Genomic DNA, 16,069 nt, shown 5'->3' with positions numbered 1-16,069 from the left:
CATCGGAGAAATGTTGGAGGGTAAGCAATATGCAGGAATCTCAACTAAAGCATCCATGACAGATGACCACCCAACCTCTGCAGTAAGCTAGTGCCTCCTCTCTGTCGCTCATCTAGGCAAGCAAAATGAATTATCAGAGTCCAGGGGCACATTCCAACCTGGCAAAAATGCTCACATCAATCCAAACTGATAAGGAAAATGACTGGGAAAAGGATGTGACTTGAGAGGTCTGGAGGACCACCTTTGCCATCCCCCAGCCCTAAGGTTCCCCATCCCTGCCTTGTCACTTTCACAATGGTCTAGAGATAAGAAGGATGAGAGTTTGATTTGGGCAATTTCTGCAAGTCCTGCAAGCTGGTAATTACCCGCAACTGATTAAAAACTACAACAACCATAAGTTCTGTGTTCCAGTCCTTTTCTATTCCTTTTCTCTGAGTCTTTTGTTTTTCAGGCTGTGTTATATATTTGCATCTGGTTGGCGATGTGCCAGGCCGACAGCGCAAGAAGGAAGCAGGTGTGCTCAGCTTCCGTTCCTTGCATTGTGGTTTGAATGTGGAGTCACTCAGCTAAAATAACTGGATGAAAAGGAGGCCTCTCTACTTTCTCTTTCTATTGCTTCCTGTGTTTAAAACAATTTTTTAACACCCACCCACACCCTGCCCATTCCTCCTCTGCTGCTTTTGCACAATTATAGGAAGCTGCCTTATACTGAATCAGACACTTGGTTCACCTAGTTGTCTGGTGTGACTGGCAGTAACTTTGCCAAGACCTCAGAGCAGGCAGAGGTCTTTCCCATCACCTGCTTTTTCCAGGTTCTCCAGCAAGAATGCTGGTGGGGCAGCAGACTGTGAGCATATTACCCATCACTTAATAACAGCTGCATGGGTTTCCAGTTGTTTCCCAGGTAGGATTCAAGGTGCTTACTTGATTGTTTAAAGCCTAAATGGCTTGGGACCCAAATATCTCCAGGAACATCTTCTTCCATATTGACCTCTCCATGCTGTTGATGAGGGCCACCTGGTGTGGTAGCCCAGAAAAGTGCCTCTTCCGGGGTAGATCCTTGTCTCCCTAATGAGGTCCCCATCTCGTTATAATTTTAGTAGCCTGTTTGAAGACACACCTTTCTTGGGCAGGCGTTTGGAGGAGAAGAGACTTGATCACTCTGATCTGATCCACTTATAAACTGCTGCTGTGGCTGGGAAGCTCGTTGCGTGATTTAGAACCTGAACGGAGGTTCTAAATCGCATGCTGGGCTCCAATGAAAAGAGGAAGGTCCCTTCTGCAGAGGTTGGAGCTGAACTCCTGCCATAGACGGTGCTACCAGTGTGAGGACGGGGCTGAAGCTAAAAGCACACCTCCACCTGCACTCACTTTCTGTCTTCCTGTGAGAAAAGGAAAGAAAAAGCACAGCCTCAGCTCATGGTGGGCATAACAAGGGAGACATGAGAAGCAGTTTAAATATATGTTCCTTCAGTGTGAGCCCTGAAATCGGGAGATGGGGTGTTTTTTTTGGCACTCAGGAAAATGAGGTCTAAACTAGTTAAACAGACTTGGCTCGGCTCTAGTTTTCTAACCCTTCAGTAGAAGCCAGGAGCGCTCCCTCTTCTTCATGCCATCTTCCCGGCCCTTTCCAAAGTCTTCCGAATATCAGCACTGTTTTTGCAGCTCCTCCAGACCACATCCACATTCTTAGCATAGCTGCGGATTAGCCTACGGTCTTCCAGGCCTGGCCATCTCTTCCTGTTTTCATGCTTTGCAGTTATTGGAAGCTGCCTGACATCACGTCAGACCTTTGGTCCCTCTAGCTCAGTGTTGTCAACGCTGGCAGGCAGCGACTTTCCGGAGACTGTTTGCAACCCTATCTGAAAAGATTGTCTCGCCTGCTCTCTATACCCAATTGATCACTATGCTCTGCAGCAATGGGACTCCTGGATATGCCATCTTGTCTGGAAACAGGCCTTTAGTGTTGTGGCACCTGCCACTTTGAATATTACATACCCTGCAACATTTCTCCAATGAAAATAGGGGCATCCTATTCAACAACAACAACAACAACAACAACATTATTATTATTATTTATACCCACCCTCCATCTGACTGGGTTGCTTTCAGGGTTGCTGACTCTAGGCAGCTTTCAACATATATATAAAATAATGAAACAAACCCTGAAAAACTTCTGTATTTCATTTATTTATTGAATTTATATACCGCCCTATACCCGGGGGTCTCAGGGCGGTTCAGAGAATAAAATCAATATATAAAACCACAAAATACATAATAAAAATGAAATCAACAACCCAATAGCCCGCCCCCAACAAAAAAACAACAACACATTTTAAAAGGACATAGGATGAAAAACTTCCCTATACAGGGCTGCCTTCAGATGGTTGTAGAGCAGGCATCCCCAAACTTCGGCCCTCCAGATGTTTTGGACTACAATTCCCATCATCCCCATCCTCTTAGCTAGCGATCATGGGAGTTGTAGGCCAAAACATCTGGAGGGCCGCAGTTTGGGGAGGCCTGTTGTAGAGTTACTTCTCTCCTTGGCTCGGGGGTCGCATAACTCCATACCCGCCAACATTTCTCCCATGAAAATAGGGATGTTCTGAAGAAGAACAGGACATTCTGGGGTCGAATCAGAAACTAAGATGGCTTCTGTAAATCCAGGACTGTCCCTGAAAAATAGGGACACTGAGGGGGGGGGCAGGGATCTGATATTAGACAGATGTCATCTCTTGAAAGACAGTCAGCTGTTGAAGAGGGTTAGCATCTCCCATTATGGTCCCTTTCCAGTTGACATCAGTCTGCCTTCCATCAGTTCCCAGGTCCTCAAGTCCAACTCCACCTGAATCCCAGCAGCTGTTGAGGACATTTCCCCAGGCATTGTCCACAGTTGGCATCTACTAGAAGGCTATAAGTTCCCCATCCATACTTTAGTCTGCCCCCAGGAAGGCTGCTGTGCCATATGCTGATTTTTCAGTACCTTCATGTTTGTTCGTCAGATAATCCAAAAATCACCCCCTGCTATCGACTTTTAAAAATACTTTTGGGGGTAATGTGAGATTGGTGTTGTTGTTTAGTTGTTTAGTCGTGTCCAACTATTTGTGACCCCATGGACCAGAGCATGCCAGGCACCCCTGTCTTCCACTGTCTCCTGCAGTTTGGTCAAACTCATGTTGGTGGCTTCAGGAACACTGTCCAACCATCTCGTCCTCTGTCGTCCCCTTCTCCTAGTGCCCTCCATCTTTCCCAGCATCAGGGTCTTTTCCAGGGAGTCTTCTCTTCTCATGAGGTGGCCAAAGTATTGGAGCCTCAGCTTCACGATCTGTTCTTCCAGTGAGCACTCAGGGCTGATTTCCTTAAGAATGAATAGGTTGCAATCCATGGGACTCTCAAGATTCTCCTCCAGCACCATAATTCAAAAGCATCAATCCTTCGGCGATCAGCCTTCTTTATGGTCCAGCTCTCACTTCCATACATCACTACTGGGAAAACCATAGCTTTAACTATACGGACCTTTGTCGGCAAGGTGATGTCTCTGCTTTTTAAGATGCTGTCTCTGCTTTTTAAGATGTGAGATTAGTGGTCCCTAAAAACCCTGCAGAGCTCAAATCATTCCAGCAGTGGTAGGAGAGAATACTGGCAATTGACATCTGGAATGGAGGGGAAAGAGACTTGATTGTGCTCCAATTGTTCTTATTGCCGTATTGGCCTGAATTGGCCTCACTCCCCCCCCCCCCATTCTGACCGTGAAAAGTTAAAGTGCAGCTTAAATTCGCAACCTTACAAAAATTGGCTTTTACAACATCGCTGCTGAAACACACATACCGTAAAATTCAACGGGTGTGAGTGCCTGCGAAATTTTAAAGGAGCGGCTTATATTCAGCTGCAGCTTATATTTGGGCCAATACGGTATTGACGGCCTTGACCAAGTATACCTACAGGAATGTCTCTCTACCCCCATCATTTGGCTCGGACACTGAGATCCAGCTCTGAGGGCCTTCTGGTGGTTCCCTCACTGCGAGAAGCAAAGCTACAGAGAACCAGGCAGAGGGCCTTCTCGGTAGTGGCACCCAACCTGAGGAACGCCCTCTCGTCAGATGTCAAGGAGATAAACAGCTACACAACTTTCAGAAGACATCTGAAAGCAGCCCTGTATCAGGAAGTTTTTAATGTTTGATGTTTTGTTGTGCTCTTATATCTGTTGGAAGCTGCCCAGAATAGTAAAAAATTAGTATTACCAGTGGCAGTATTAGATCGTATGTACATATTGTTTATTCAATACGTACAAAAGTTCATATACAGATGGTGGCATCTGCAGTGAGTTTATAGTTTATAGCTCACCAGCAGGGCTTTTTCTCAGGTGGTTGCCATTGCCATTCTAAGAGAACAAGGGAGTCTCAGCACCTCTTTTTCTAGAAAAATAGCTCACCAGGACTTACTATGGCAGGGGTCAGCAAACTTTTCCAGCAGGGGGCTGGTCCACTGTCCCTCAGACCTTGTGGGGGGTCGGACTATTTTTTTGGGGGGGATGAATGAACTCCTAAGCCCCCCAAATAACCCAGAGATGCATTCTAAATAAAAGCACACATTCTACTCATGTAAAAACATAAGGCAGGCCGCACAAATAACCCAGAGATGCATTTTAAATAAAAGGACACGTTCTACTCATGTAAAAACACGCTGATTCCCGGACCATCTGCGGGCTGGATTGAGAAGGCGATTGGGCCGGATCCGGCCCCCGGGCCTTAGTTTGCCTACCCATGTGCTATGGCATCCAAGAAAGCTCTCTGTAAATATTCCCTCAAAAGTCCGCAGTGCGTGAGAGATTATCTGCTCTTCCTGCTCAGTTCCTGTTATCGTACATTGTAATTGCGTGAGGGATCAGATCTGTGTAGCATTGGCAAGGAGGCAATCGCCATCTGCCTCCCTATCAAAAGCAGGATCAAAAGTTGTCTGGTGTCCAAACACATCCGAATAAGCTGCTGATCCATTGTTTGCCTTGAGCATCTTGTTAGCCCTCGATGTTCTTTGGCCACCGAGCTGCCAAATCCACAGCAACGCAGCTCAGGAAGCAGAGGGGATTTATTGCTTTCTCCTTGTAATTTATTTAATATGTATTATCAGAAAACTTGGCCAAAGGTGGGGGGGGAGGATGGGGGGGGAGAGGCAGGACAAATGAAGAGAACAACCGAATTCCATCCACATATATAAATGGTTTTGATGTCTCCCTTATATGTTGTTCTGTTTACTGCTCATTGATGACAACACAGATGGCTAGACATCATAATCTTCCTCATTTAAAGATGTGCAGCTGAGATCAAAGCCTCTTCCAAATGTCTTTGCAAAGCTCCATGTTGCCTGTGGGCATCCCTTTCTTCTTGGAGAGGAACTGATGAGCGCAAAAAGACCCGTGGCCTATGCAGCTACCCTCCCCATTAAAACCCGTGAGAATGTTTTCGCCTAGTGTCTAAAAAGAGACAGCAATGGCCACCAAGTGTGCTTCCCTTGGGAAAGAAGTCCACTGACGGGGAATCGCAATGGGGGAAGATTTGCCATTATTCAATAGGGAGGCAGAGTTGCTGAAATTACTGAAGGCAAAGTTGATACACTTAGTTAGAGAAAAGCTATTGCTGACATTGCTGTGTCTAGTTCTGGGCACCACAATTTAAGGAGGAGATTGGCAAGCTGGAGCATGTGCAGTGGAGGGCGACCAAGATGATCAAGGGTCTAGAAGCCAAGCTGATGAGGAACGGTTGAAGGAGCTGGGTGTGTTTAGCCTGGAAAAGAGGAGACGGAGGGGAGGTAGGATAGCCATATTCAAGTATCTCAAGGGCTGTCTCATGGAAGGTGGAGCAAGCTTCTTTTCTGCTGCTCCAGCTAAGCATTAGGAAGAACCTTTTGACAGTAAGAAGGTGATGAATGAGGGGTCGGATGATCATCTCTCAGGGATTCCTTAGTTGTGATTCCTGCATTGCAGGGGGTTGGACTAGAAGACTCTTGGGGGACCTTTCAACTTCAGAGTTTTATGATTCTATGAAATGTTGCCCATGTTCTCCCCATTTTCTTTTAAAGAATTCGAGTTAATCCAAGGTGAGCTTCAGAGAGCTTGCCTGTCTCTAGGCATGTTTGCAATTCATTTGTTCCCTATTGGCTCAAATTCTAAAGTAAGCACGAGGCTCCGTCATCCATGACAGCTCTTTGTGAATGATGGCAAGTGGGCTACCCCTGCTCTAATTTGATCTCAAATATATTCCTAACTGCCCCCCCAATCATAACAGCTTTTTTTAAAAAAGGAAATAAAGACAGATGACTTTACATGGTTGCAAAACAAAGTTTCCAGACTGCTGCTTTGGAGTGGGAACATAACTTCAGCATCTCATCATAGCTTTCTCTGGTTCATTTGATTTCTTTCTGAACAGCTGAAACCAAAACTATTCACAAGAGCAGCTAAAATGCAGAAGGCAAATATCTTAAGAGGTGAAATCATGCAGTGTTAAAGAGACAATGCGGTTTGGAAAGATTCTGCAGAAATGAGAGGAAAGTGCTTTGGTTAAGAGGTTATTGTGATTATTCACTGGAAATGCCAGCCGCTGATACCCAGAGAAAAATTTCCAGGTTGAGGTAATGCCGTAAGATTCGTGCTCACTAAGGGAAGGAGAAAAACTGGCCATATAATATGTTTTCTGCATTTTAAGAACCAGGTCTTTTAGTGTGGCAGCACCTACCAGTACACTTAGGAACTCCCTGCCGACTGATACCAGGCAGGCAACTTCATGGAACTCTTTTCGGCAGCTGCTAAACACATTCTTACCTGCCCAGATGTTCAGAAAGTTGACATGAGTTTTAAGACGTTTTTAGTCTAGTGTTATTTCAACCTTTTGAGAGTTTTAAATCATTACCATTAATTTTTCTTACCAGTGATTTTATTGGTTTATCTTTTTTGTGTGAACTGCTTTGTGGTTGTTGGTTTTTTTTACAACAACAACAACAAATTTCTACCCTTACAATTATTTAAAATTGCTTCCCTGCTTTCACCCAAAGGTGCCCTGGGCAGCAAGCGCACAAGCATTAAAACATCTTTAAAAACGATTCCAGTACAGATGTGGACTGGATACCAATACAGGAAAGGATATCCTTGGTTTTTTATTATTATTGATGAAACCTAATAAAGCCTCCATGTTCAGTCCATGTACCCCTGAAAACTCAATCCAGAGATGAGCAGCAAGGAATCAGCCTCTTCTTCTTCCTCTTCCTCTTATTGTATCTGTTCCAGAGCTCTTGATGTGACGCGGCAAGTCAGTTCTTTTGACATCATTGCTGTGGTTACTTCTCTGAACAGACTTGTACTGTGGACAAGCAAAAGCATCTCGTTGTCAGTGGGGGCCCCCCTCCCCCCCTTCTATATCCCTGCTCCTATAGAAGCACTATTTGTGGCCAACATCACTGTGATATGTGTGGAGTGAAGCAAGCCCATTATTGTTAAAGCAGAATGAGTGTGCTCCGATCCAGCTTAATCCCTGCCTAAACATTCAGAGATGGGGAAATATGCTTTAATCTTGGTTTCAGATCTTGCTTTTCTCTTCAGCTGCTGGTAAATAATTTGCTTTCCAGATCCAACGTTGTTATTGATGCTTTTGGGGTGGGACTAAGGACAGAAAGGCCCCAAATTGCATGGTGTGTGTGAATATATTAGGACTGCCATACATCAGGTTTTCCTGGACACATTCAGGATTCAGCCCTCGGAAATTGCGTCGGGGGGGGGGGCGGATTTACATTAAGCAGTAAAATGCCCGGGAAAACCAGGACATATGGCAACCCAGTACAGCCTCCCCAACAGCTCCAGTTACAGATGCAGCAGCAAAAGGAAGGCAGAAAAAGAAGCAAATGCTTCTTTGGGTGTGTGTTTTTTTGGTAGGGGCCCGGCTGGGCAGGCACCCCTCACTTCCATCGGGGCAGGAGGAGCAACTCCTCTAGGAGACCTCGCCTCCAAACTGGCCCTTCCCTTGTTGGGCACCGGAGGTGGACAGGGCCATAGTTGGGAATCAGGGTCCCTGCAGCTCCTGGAAGGGTTGTCTCCAAGAGGGGCCAGCGCCAGGGTGCTTCACTGCGGAGAAACCAGGAGACCCCGCGTGCCACCCTTCAGGGAAAAGGAAGTCCAGCCGTAGCACCGCAGTCCACTTCGCCCGCTGAGCTGGAGCAGACAAGCCTTCTTTGTCAGCTGCCTCACTGGTCCAGGATGGCTGCGCCCCAGCAGGCAGCCCATGGGGCCCGTTGACAACCCCCCACGGGGCCACTGAGAGCACCCCGGCCACCTTTCCTGTGCCTGGCCTGCTGCAAAGCGCGCCCAGCCAGAGAAGGCATATCGCATGCCAGACTAGGCCACATGCCCAGTGAGGCAACTCGTGGAGGAGAGTGGAGGCCTGTGATTGGCTGGAAATGGCACCCCACCTCCCCAAACCCCAAACAACTGGAGGCTCTGGGGAGCAGAGAGGGCATCACACAGCCTTGGTACCTTGGCTGAGCCCAGCACACCAGCAGCTGCAGCGAATTGCTTCGGCACAGGGCGCAAGTCAAAAGCCAGGCAGTTTACCATCAATTTATTTCTGGCAAATTCCTCCCCCCCCCCCAAGAAAAGCTTTAGGTGGTCTTGTTTTGAAATATGACAACCCTAGAATATATGATTCATTTTCACACAAAAAAATAAGATAAAATAAGGTAAACACTGCAGATGGTAACAGCAGTCACAAAATTAAAAGATGCCTGCTCCTCGGGAGAAAAGCAATGACAAACCTCGGCAGCATCTTAAAAAGCAGAGACATCACCTTGCCTACAAAGGTCCATATAGTTAAAGCTATGGTTTTCCCAGTAGTGATGTATGGAAGTGAGAGCTGGACCATAAAGAAGGCTGATCGCCGAAGAATTGATGCTTTTGAATTATGGTGCTGGAGGAGACTCTTGAGAGTCCCATGGACTGCAAGAAGATCAAACCTCTCCATTCTGAAGGAAATCAGCCCTGAGTGCTCCCTGGAAGGACAGATCGTGAAGCTGAGGCTCCAATACTTTGGCCACCTCATGAGAAGAGAAGACTCCCTGGAAAAGACCCTGATGTTGGGAAAGATGGAGGGCACAAGGAGAAGGGGACGACAGTGTTCTCGAAGCTACGAACATGAGTTTGACCAAACTGCGGGAGGCAGTGGAAGACAGGAGTGCCTGGCGTGCTCTGGTCCATGGGGTCACGAAGAGTCGGACATGACTAAACGACTAAACAACAACAACAACAAACAGTTGTTCCTTCTTTCATCTGAAGGCAGTAGCAAAACAGGGGTATTTCGCCCCCCTGTGTGTAAAGCCCTGGCGCTGGGTCCCATGCCTGTCACTTTAGTTGCATTGCAGATAGGGTATGTGGCAGGGACTGGTGCTGTTCTCCAGACTTCCTCGAAATTTTCTTCCCCTGTGAAGCAGGACAAAAAGGATACTGTAGAGTTGGGAAAGATTTGGATAAAAGGGCAAATCAAGGAGATGGGGGGAGACTCCCTTTTGAAGAAAAGGGTTGCAGCATTTGGGGACTTCTTAGTTTGGAGCAAGAGGTGTTTATAAATTTAAATGCAGCTTAGAGGGAGTGGATGGAGAAAAGTATTTTACTCGCTGCCTCATGCTACAGCTCATGGGCATCCAATGCAGCTGAAGGGAGGAAGATTCAGGACAGATCAAGTCCTTCGCACAGCACATAGTTGAACTATGGAACTTCCCCCCACCCTCCAGAAGGCAGTGGTGGCCAGCAACTTGCATGAGGATGAGACAAATTCATGGAGGAAAAGGCTGTCTGTGGCTACTAGCCAGGATGGCTCGGCTCTGCCCCCACAGTTGGAGGGAGCAATGCTTCTTAATACCCAGGGCTGGATTTAGGTTTGGTGAGGCCCTAAGCTACTGAAGGTAATGGGGGCCTTTATATGTCCAGCTGTCCTTTGTCAACAACAAATTGTCGCGGTTTTTTGTGTTGAATATATGCTATACAGTCGTACCTCGGGTTACATACGCTTCGGGTTGCGTACCTTTGGGGTTACAAACTCTGCAAATCTGGAAGCGTTTACTTCTGGGTTTGCCGTGCGCGCATGCACAGAAGCATGCTTTCATGGTTTTTTGGGTTGCGTACTTTTTGGGTTACGTACCGCACCCCGGAACGAATCAGGTACGTAACCTAATAGGTTACGGACCTAATAGGTATCTAAAGCCATTTGCCCATGTTGCCATGCAACCAGTCCCTGCAGAATTTAGGCACCCTATATATAGAAATGAGCAAACCAGTGCTATTTTGGGGAGTAGGCTAGCAGGTGGGGCCCATTACTTACAACATAGGAGCCTACACAACACAAAACACTGTTGCTGTATGTAGGTTTTATTTTATTTGTTTTTTTATCTTATATTTTGGAAATGTACATCCAGGTTTTTTCCATTAATTTTTTTTGGGGGGAGGGGGCAAAATAGTGGGGCCCTAAGCTATAGCTTGTTTATCCTATACGTAAATCTGGCACTGTTAATACCCGTTGCTGGAGAGCACAGGAAGGGGAGAGTGTGAACACCAACATATGTGTCCACACCAAGACCTGCAATGTCAATTCCTTCCTGCATCCTTTGCCAAATCTATGACTTGAGTTCTGTCTCCCACCATCTCCTTGTCTTCTGCAGCTGCAGCTTCAAAGCATCAGACTGTTTTCTCACTTTCTCCATCGGATAAGACCACTGCTGTTGTTTTTCATTAAGTCTCTTCTCTCTTATTTTTCTTTCAAGCTCAAGCCTGGAGTTATTGCCTGATGTCCAGTATGCCTTTGGGCTGCCTTTCCATCCCCAGTACGAAAACCAGTATACTCCGGAAGCGAAGACCCTCTCCTTAACGGTCATGCAGTTCCTAGCCAACTTCATAAGATCTGGGTGTGTATTGGTCAGTTTTTCCATCCCTAACAAAGCTTGTGAAATATACTCGGAGTCGAGAGTGAGTTTCATGCTCTTTATTCAGCTCTTAGTCATTAAGGAGGAGAAGAGAAGACTGCTCTTTTCCCAAAACCATCTGCTTATATACATTATTTACACAATGGGCTTTGCGTGATTGGCTACTTCAGGGCTACACCTGTGGGCCAATCAGTTTGTGGATTGACTTCTGCCAGCAGCCTGATTGGCTGCTCCTGCAGGCCAATCAGGTTGCGGATTCACTTCTGCCAGCCGCCTGATTGGCTGCTCCTGCAGGCCAATCAGGTTGCGGATTCACTTCTGCCAGCCGCCTGATTGGCTGCTCCTGCAGGCCAATCAGGTTGAGGATTCACTTCCACCTGGAGTTGGATTGGGTGACTCCTGCAGACCAATCAGACTGCTGATTCTGGATCCTATTGTTCTATGATTCAGCTCAGTACATAACAGCTTCTGAACCTCACTTCTTCTTTTAATTAGATTTTGTTAAAGGTGTCCTTGTGTAACAAAGAAAGAAAAGTACATATGGTCTCTTCACTATATGTCTTTTTCATCGTTTGTTTACATCCAGGATGAGACACAGTTTTCATTTCCATTATGCGGTTGGGGGAAAAGAGAGGGGGGATATTGATCTTTCATTTTATTGCATAGTGTTTGTGCAGGGTTTTTTTGTGCCACCGTCAGTCAGCATATCTATGGCATCCAATAAGCTGCTCTTTAAACGCAGGGAAGCCATCACAGAAGCCTTCAATCAGCAATTTGGCAAGCAGCATTTTTAAGACACCCGCTGGTATATAGCAAGATCAGTAGATCATGGTTATTAAAAGAGCAAAAACTTTACAGTCAGTCAAGGCCTGCTTCTCAGTTCAAAAGCTGATTTCCCAAACCCAGCTTTTGTTCGGTCAGTTTTGCTTTCCTTGAAGTGTTCTCGTGTAGTATTAACAGGAAGCTGAGCTGGGTACAACCAAACGCCACCGCTGTGCAAGCCATGATCTCGCAGTTCCTCTTGAAGCTTTGCAAGACAGCTCGGCTCATTTGCAAAAAGGATGGCTTTTCTTAAACCTGAGCTGCTGGCGAACCCTGGCAATTTCCAGTGAGTACTAGGGAAGAGGAACTGTTGAAAGATGAGGCAGATTACACAGAGTCATCAAAATAAAACACAGCTTCCCTGCACCCTTGAAACTGTTGCCAAGAACTAGCCAAACAAGGGATGATTCTCCCAAGAACAATGTTGTTCGGTTGAGGGTTTTTATTTTTGTTTTGGTCTTGTTGGAATGAACCATTTCAGCCGTGGTTGATCTTGTGCCAGCCACTTTCAACCACTCCCCACCTCAGAAAATGATGATAATGGCGACTCACCTGAAGGCATTGTTGCAGGGAAGGAGAGAATTAATGTAAGGCGCAGCTTTAGCAGAACAACGTAATTCCTTTGCTAGGTCAGAACAAACTCCATCTAATCTACACTGCAACATTTTGTTGCACATCCCTCTTGTAAATAACATTCATGAGAGTATAGATACATCCCTATACTCTCGCAGGCATCCCCAAACTTTGGTCCTCCAAATGTTTTGGACTACAATTCCCATCTTCCCCGACCACTGGTCCTGTTAGCTAGGGATCATGGGAGTTGTAGGCCAAAACATCTGGAGGGCCGCAGTTTGGGGATGCCTGTGTTAAAGGCTGTCAAACTCTAGATGATGCCGGCTGTTCCTCTTTCTTTCTTTCTTCAGAAACCCAAATGGCCCTTATACGTTCTCCAGAAAAATGACGGGGGTTGCATCCTCTTGGCCTATGTTTCGAGCAGATGCTGATGGAGACAACTATAAGGAATTTACCGCTTCCTTTGCGAACCACAAAGGGCTGAAGAAGGCCGAATGTTCATTCTGGTCCGATTACATCAAAACCCTCAAAATTTCCTTGAGCTGTAAGTGCACAGTGGAACACACACATTTTCTCTCTTTGGGCAGTGATGTTCAAAAAGGTTGCATCAACTCTACTTTTAGCAGTGCTGTTTTTCCTAGCAAAAAAGGGTGCCTGAACTCACCATGAATGCCTCCCTCGCTCTCTTATAATGGCTATGGTGCTCACCTGAGAGGTGCCAGAACTGAGTTCTGGAGAGTTTTGGCTGGGGGGGGGGGGAACCCTGACTTTTAGTACAGTGGAACCTCAGTTTTTGAGCTTCTCAGAAACCAAACGTTTTGGTTTTTGGATGCCGAAAACTCGGAAGTAATTGCTTCCATTTTCGAACGTGCCTCGGAAGCTGTTCGACTTCCGAGGCATTTCTCAATTTTCTCCGTTGAAATTGCCGACCGCCCATTAAGCCTCAGTTGTCAAATGTTTCGGAAGTCGAACGGTCTTCCGGAACAGACTAAGTTCGACACCTGAGGTTCCTCTGTATATGAAATGATGTGGTCTGAACCAACCCCTCCTGGGGACACAGGCCAGCATTGGTGGAAGGACAGCCCAATCACGCAGGCGAGAGGCCTTTCTCTCCTCCACAATTGGCTGGTTTGTGTGACCCTGGGGAGGAGGAGCAGGATTCTGTTATTCCCTCCTTATGGTGAAGTCACAGAGCTTGGAAAGTTCATTTCCATCACACCCCACTAATTCCAGTTCATGTTCATCCTGTTACAAAGTGAACTAGTTCAGTTCGCAGCTCAATTCAAGTTCGTCGTCTGCATTATCCCTGGAAAGGGGGGGGGGGAGTCCAAGCTTTCAGAATATGACAAACCACTGTGCTGAAGTGTAAATTATACAGTGGAACCTCGTGTTATGTACCGCCGCCCTTACAAATGCTTCGAGTTACGAGCTCCGCTAACTCAGAAGTAGATGCTCCTGGTTGCAAACTTTGCCCCAGGATGCGAGCGGAAGTCACGCGCCGGCGCCACAGCAGCAGCGGGAAGCGCCATTAGCGAACGCGTGCCTCATGTTAAGAACGGTTTTGGGTTACAAATGGACCTCTGGAACGAATTAAGTTCGTAACCAGAGGTACCACTGTACTTAAGAAAACTTTAGCACATACGCACACAGTGGAATGAACCGCTGGAGTGAACCGGCCCAGGTGAGGTAAACCTTGCTGCCCCCTGGTCTAAAACGTTTAAAAACAACACCACATGCATGACAATAACCTTGAAGATGAACTTCAAATTGTTCAAAGTCCTACCCTGCTCTTCTTCACATTTCCTGTTGAGGTCTGTGGTGGCAACAGGAGAGAGGTCCCTTTCTATGGTTTCTCACCATAGACGAATACTTTGCAAAAGTAGAAAAAGAAAAATACCAAGAGCAGGAGCCAAAATATCCCAAGAAGGACTGGGCAAGAAACAAAAATGGGCCCAGATTGCTCAGAAAACCACAGAAGAGGGGAAATGAAGTGGGATAGCTGGAATCAGGCACATTCTCCACTGCAACATTTTGTTGCAGATTCCACTTATTCATAATGCTCATTTTAAAAAATAATAATCAAAAAGTTAACAGCAGTTCAGAAAAAAAGCGTACAATCTTTGGAACCCCAAATATTCTTCCAGGCACTGTATTTTTCTGGTCTATTTTGATGCAACACTTCTGAAAACCTAAATCGCTGTGCTTTGTCCATGTGGTATTGTTGCAGTGGAACCTTTTGCTTGGCCTTTGCTGCCAGAAAACACGTGGATAATTGAATTAGGATTAAATAAATGATTTATAACAAGTTATACCACGGAATCTGCTGGCAGCCTGTTCAGTAATTATTAGCTCGCTGCATTGTTCCCAGACAGCTGCCCAGCAGACTAATGTGACACATTAATTAGTGAACTACATTGGATTCAATGAGAAATAATAATTTGCATGAGTTTTTCATGGAGTGATGCATCTTGTTTGTGTTGTGGTTGCAGGCAGACGAGAGCCGCCCAGCACAAGCAAGCCTAGCAGGGAATTTCTTTCCAAAACCACCCAGAAGCCACTTGGGGACAAGGTGGCCTACAAGAAATAGAACTGAACACTTTTATTGATTTTGGATCGGCTGGATGAAATCAAATTACTACAGATCTGCGGGGCGTTGGAAATCATCTCGCTAAATCACAAAAGCGTGTCTGCGAAAGATTGCTGGAATTTCAAGTAGGGTTGCCATCGACACAAGATGGGCAGGCTCCAAAAATACACAGGCACTGCACCATCCAATGAATCACATGTGCTGGATATCAGTGCATCAAATTGAAATCGTAGCACTTAATAAAGCTTCAAAAACCTTTTTAAGAGAGTTGGTTTCTTACTGTTCTCAAAGTGGTATACACACAAACTCAATGTGTGACCTGCAGTGTCGGGTGATCTGGTTAATCATAGAACCATAGAATCATGGAGCGGGAAGGAACCACGAGGATCCTCCAGTCCAACCCTCTGCAATGCACTATAGGACACAGGTGGCGCTGTGGTCTAAACCACTGAGCCTCTTGGGCTCACCGATCAGAAGGTCGGCGGTTCGAATCCCTGCGACGGGGTGAGCTCCCATTGCTCTGTCCCAGCTCCTGCCAACCTAGCAGTTCGAAAGCACACCAGAGCAAGTAGATAAATAGGTACCGCTGGGGCAGGAAGGTAAATGGTGTTTCAGTGCGCTCTGGTTTCCGTCACAGTGTTCCGTTGCACTAGAAGCGGTTTAGTCATGCTGGCCACATGACCCAGAAAACTGTCTGTGGGCAAACGCTCTATGTTCACAGTCTTCCTTAGGGACCATTTGGGAGTGGGGGGAAGCCCATTTGTTTATCTGAGAGTTTCCCCCCAGCTCCTAAAGTTGATGTGTGCACACTGAGGATGCCACTTACATGAGTGTCATCATATGAATGGTAATTTGGTTTCGCTCACCTGTGCCCAATCTAGAACAGTGGGGATATGAGAGAGAGAGAGAGAGAGAGAGAGAGAGAGAGAGAGAGAGAGAGAGAGAGAGAATACACTAAGGAACCAAGAGAGGGTTTAGATCCGAATGAAGAATAAGAACAACATAAAACAGATGTGGAAAAAGTAAGGTCACACCCACATCATACATTTAAAACACATGGCTTCTCCATAGCTGCCAAGTCTCCCATTTTCCGCGGGAAACCCCCGGATTTTAATCTGTTTCCCACTGGCAGCCCGG

General features: G+C 46.3%; 1 protein-coding gene across 1 annotated transcript in view; it reads left to right on the top strand.

Moving 5' to 3' along the window:
* The window catches only part of TG (thyroglobulin), a 168,602-nt gene extending 153,430 nt beyond the window's left edge, over positions 1 to 15,172 (top strand). Inside the window, exons 46-48 of the mRNA XM_060277605.1 lie at positions 10,792 to 10,932; positions 12,696 to 12,889; positions 14,835 to 15,172. Of these exons, the coding sequence (XP_060133588.1) occupies positions 10,792 to 10,932; positions 12,696 to 12,889; positions 14,835 to 14,932 (433 nt within the window). The 3' untranslated portion in view covers positions 14,933 to 15,172. The remainder of the gene's footprint in view (positions 1 to 10,791; positions 10,933 to 12,695; positions 12,890 to 14,834) is intronic.
* The last annotated feature ends 897 nt before the right edge of the window (positions 15,173 to 16,069 follow it).

The sequence above is a fragment of the Zootoca vivipara genome, chromosome 8 (genome assembly GCF_963506605.1).
Source record: "Zootoca vivipara chromosome 8, rZooViv1.1, whole genome shotgun sequence".
Lineage (NCBI taxonomy): Eukaryota > Metazoa > Chordata > Lepidosauria > Squamata > Lacertidae > Zootoca > Zootoca vivipara.
Note: the sequence above shows the minus strand (reverse complement) of the source record. Positions and strands in the feature narration are given on the sequence as shown.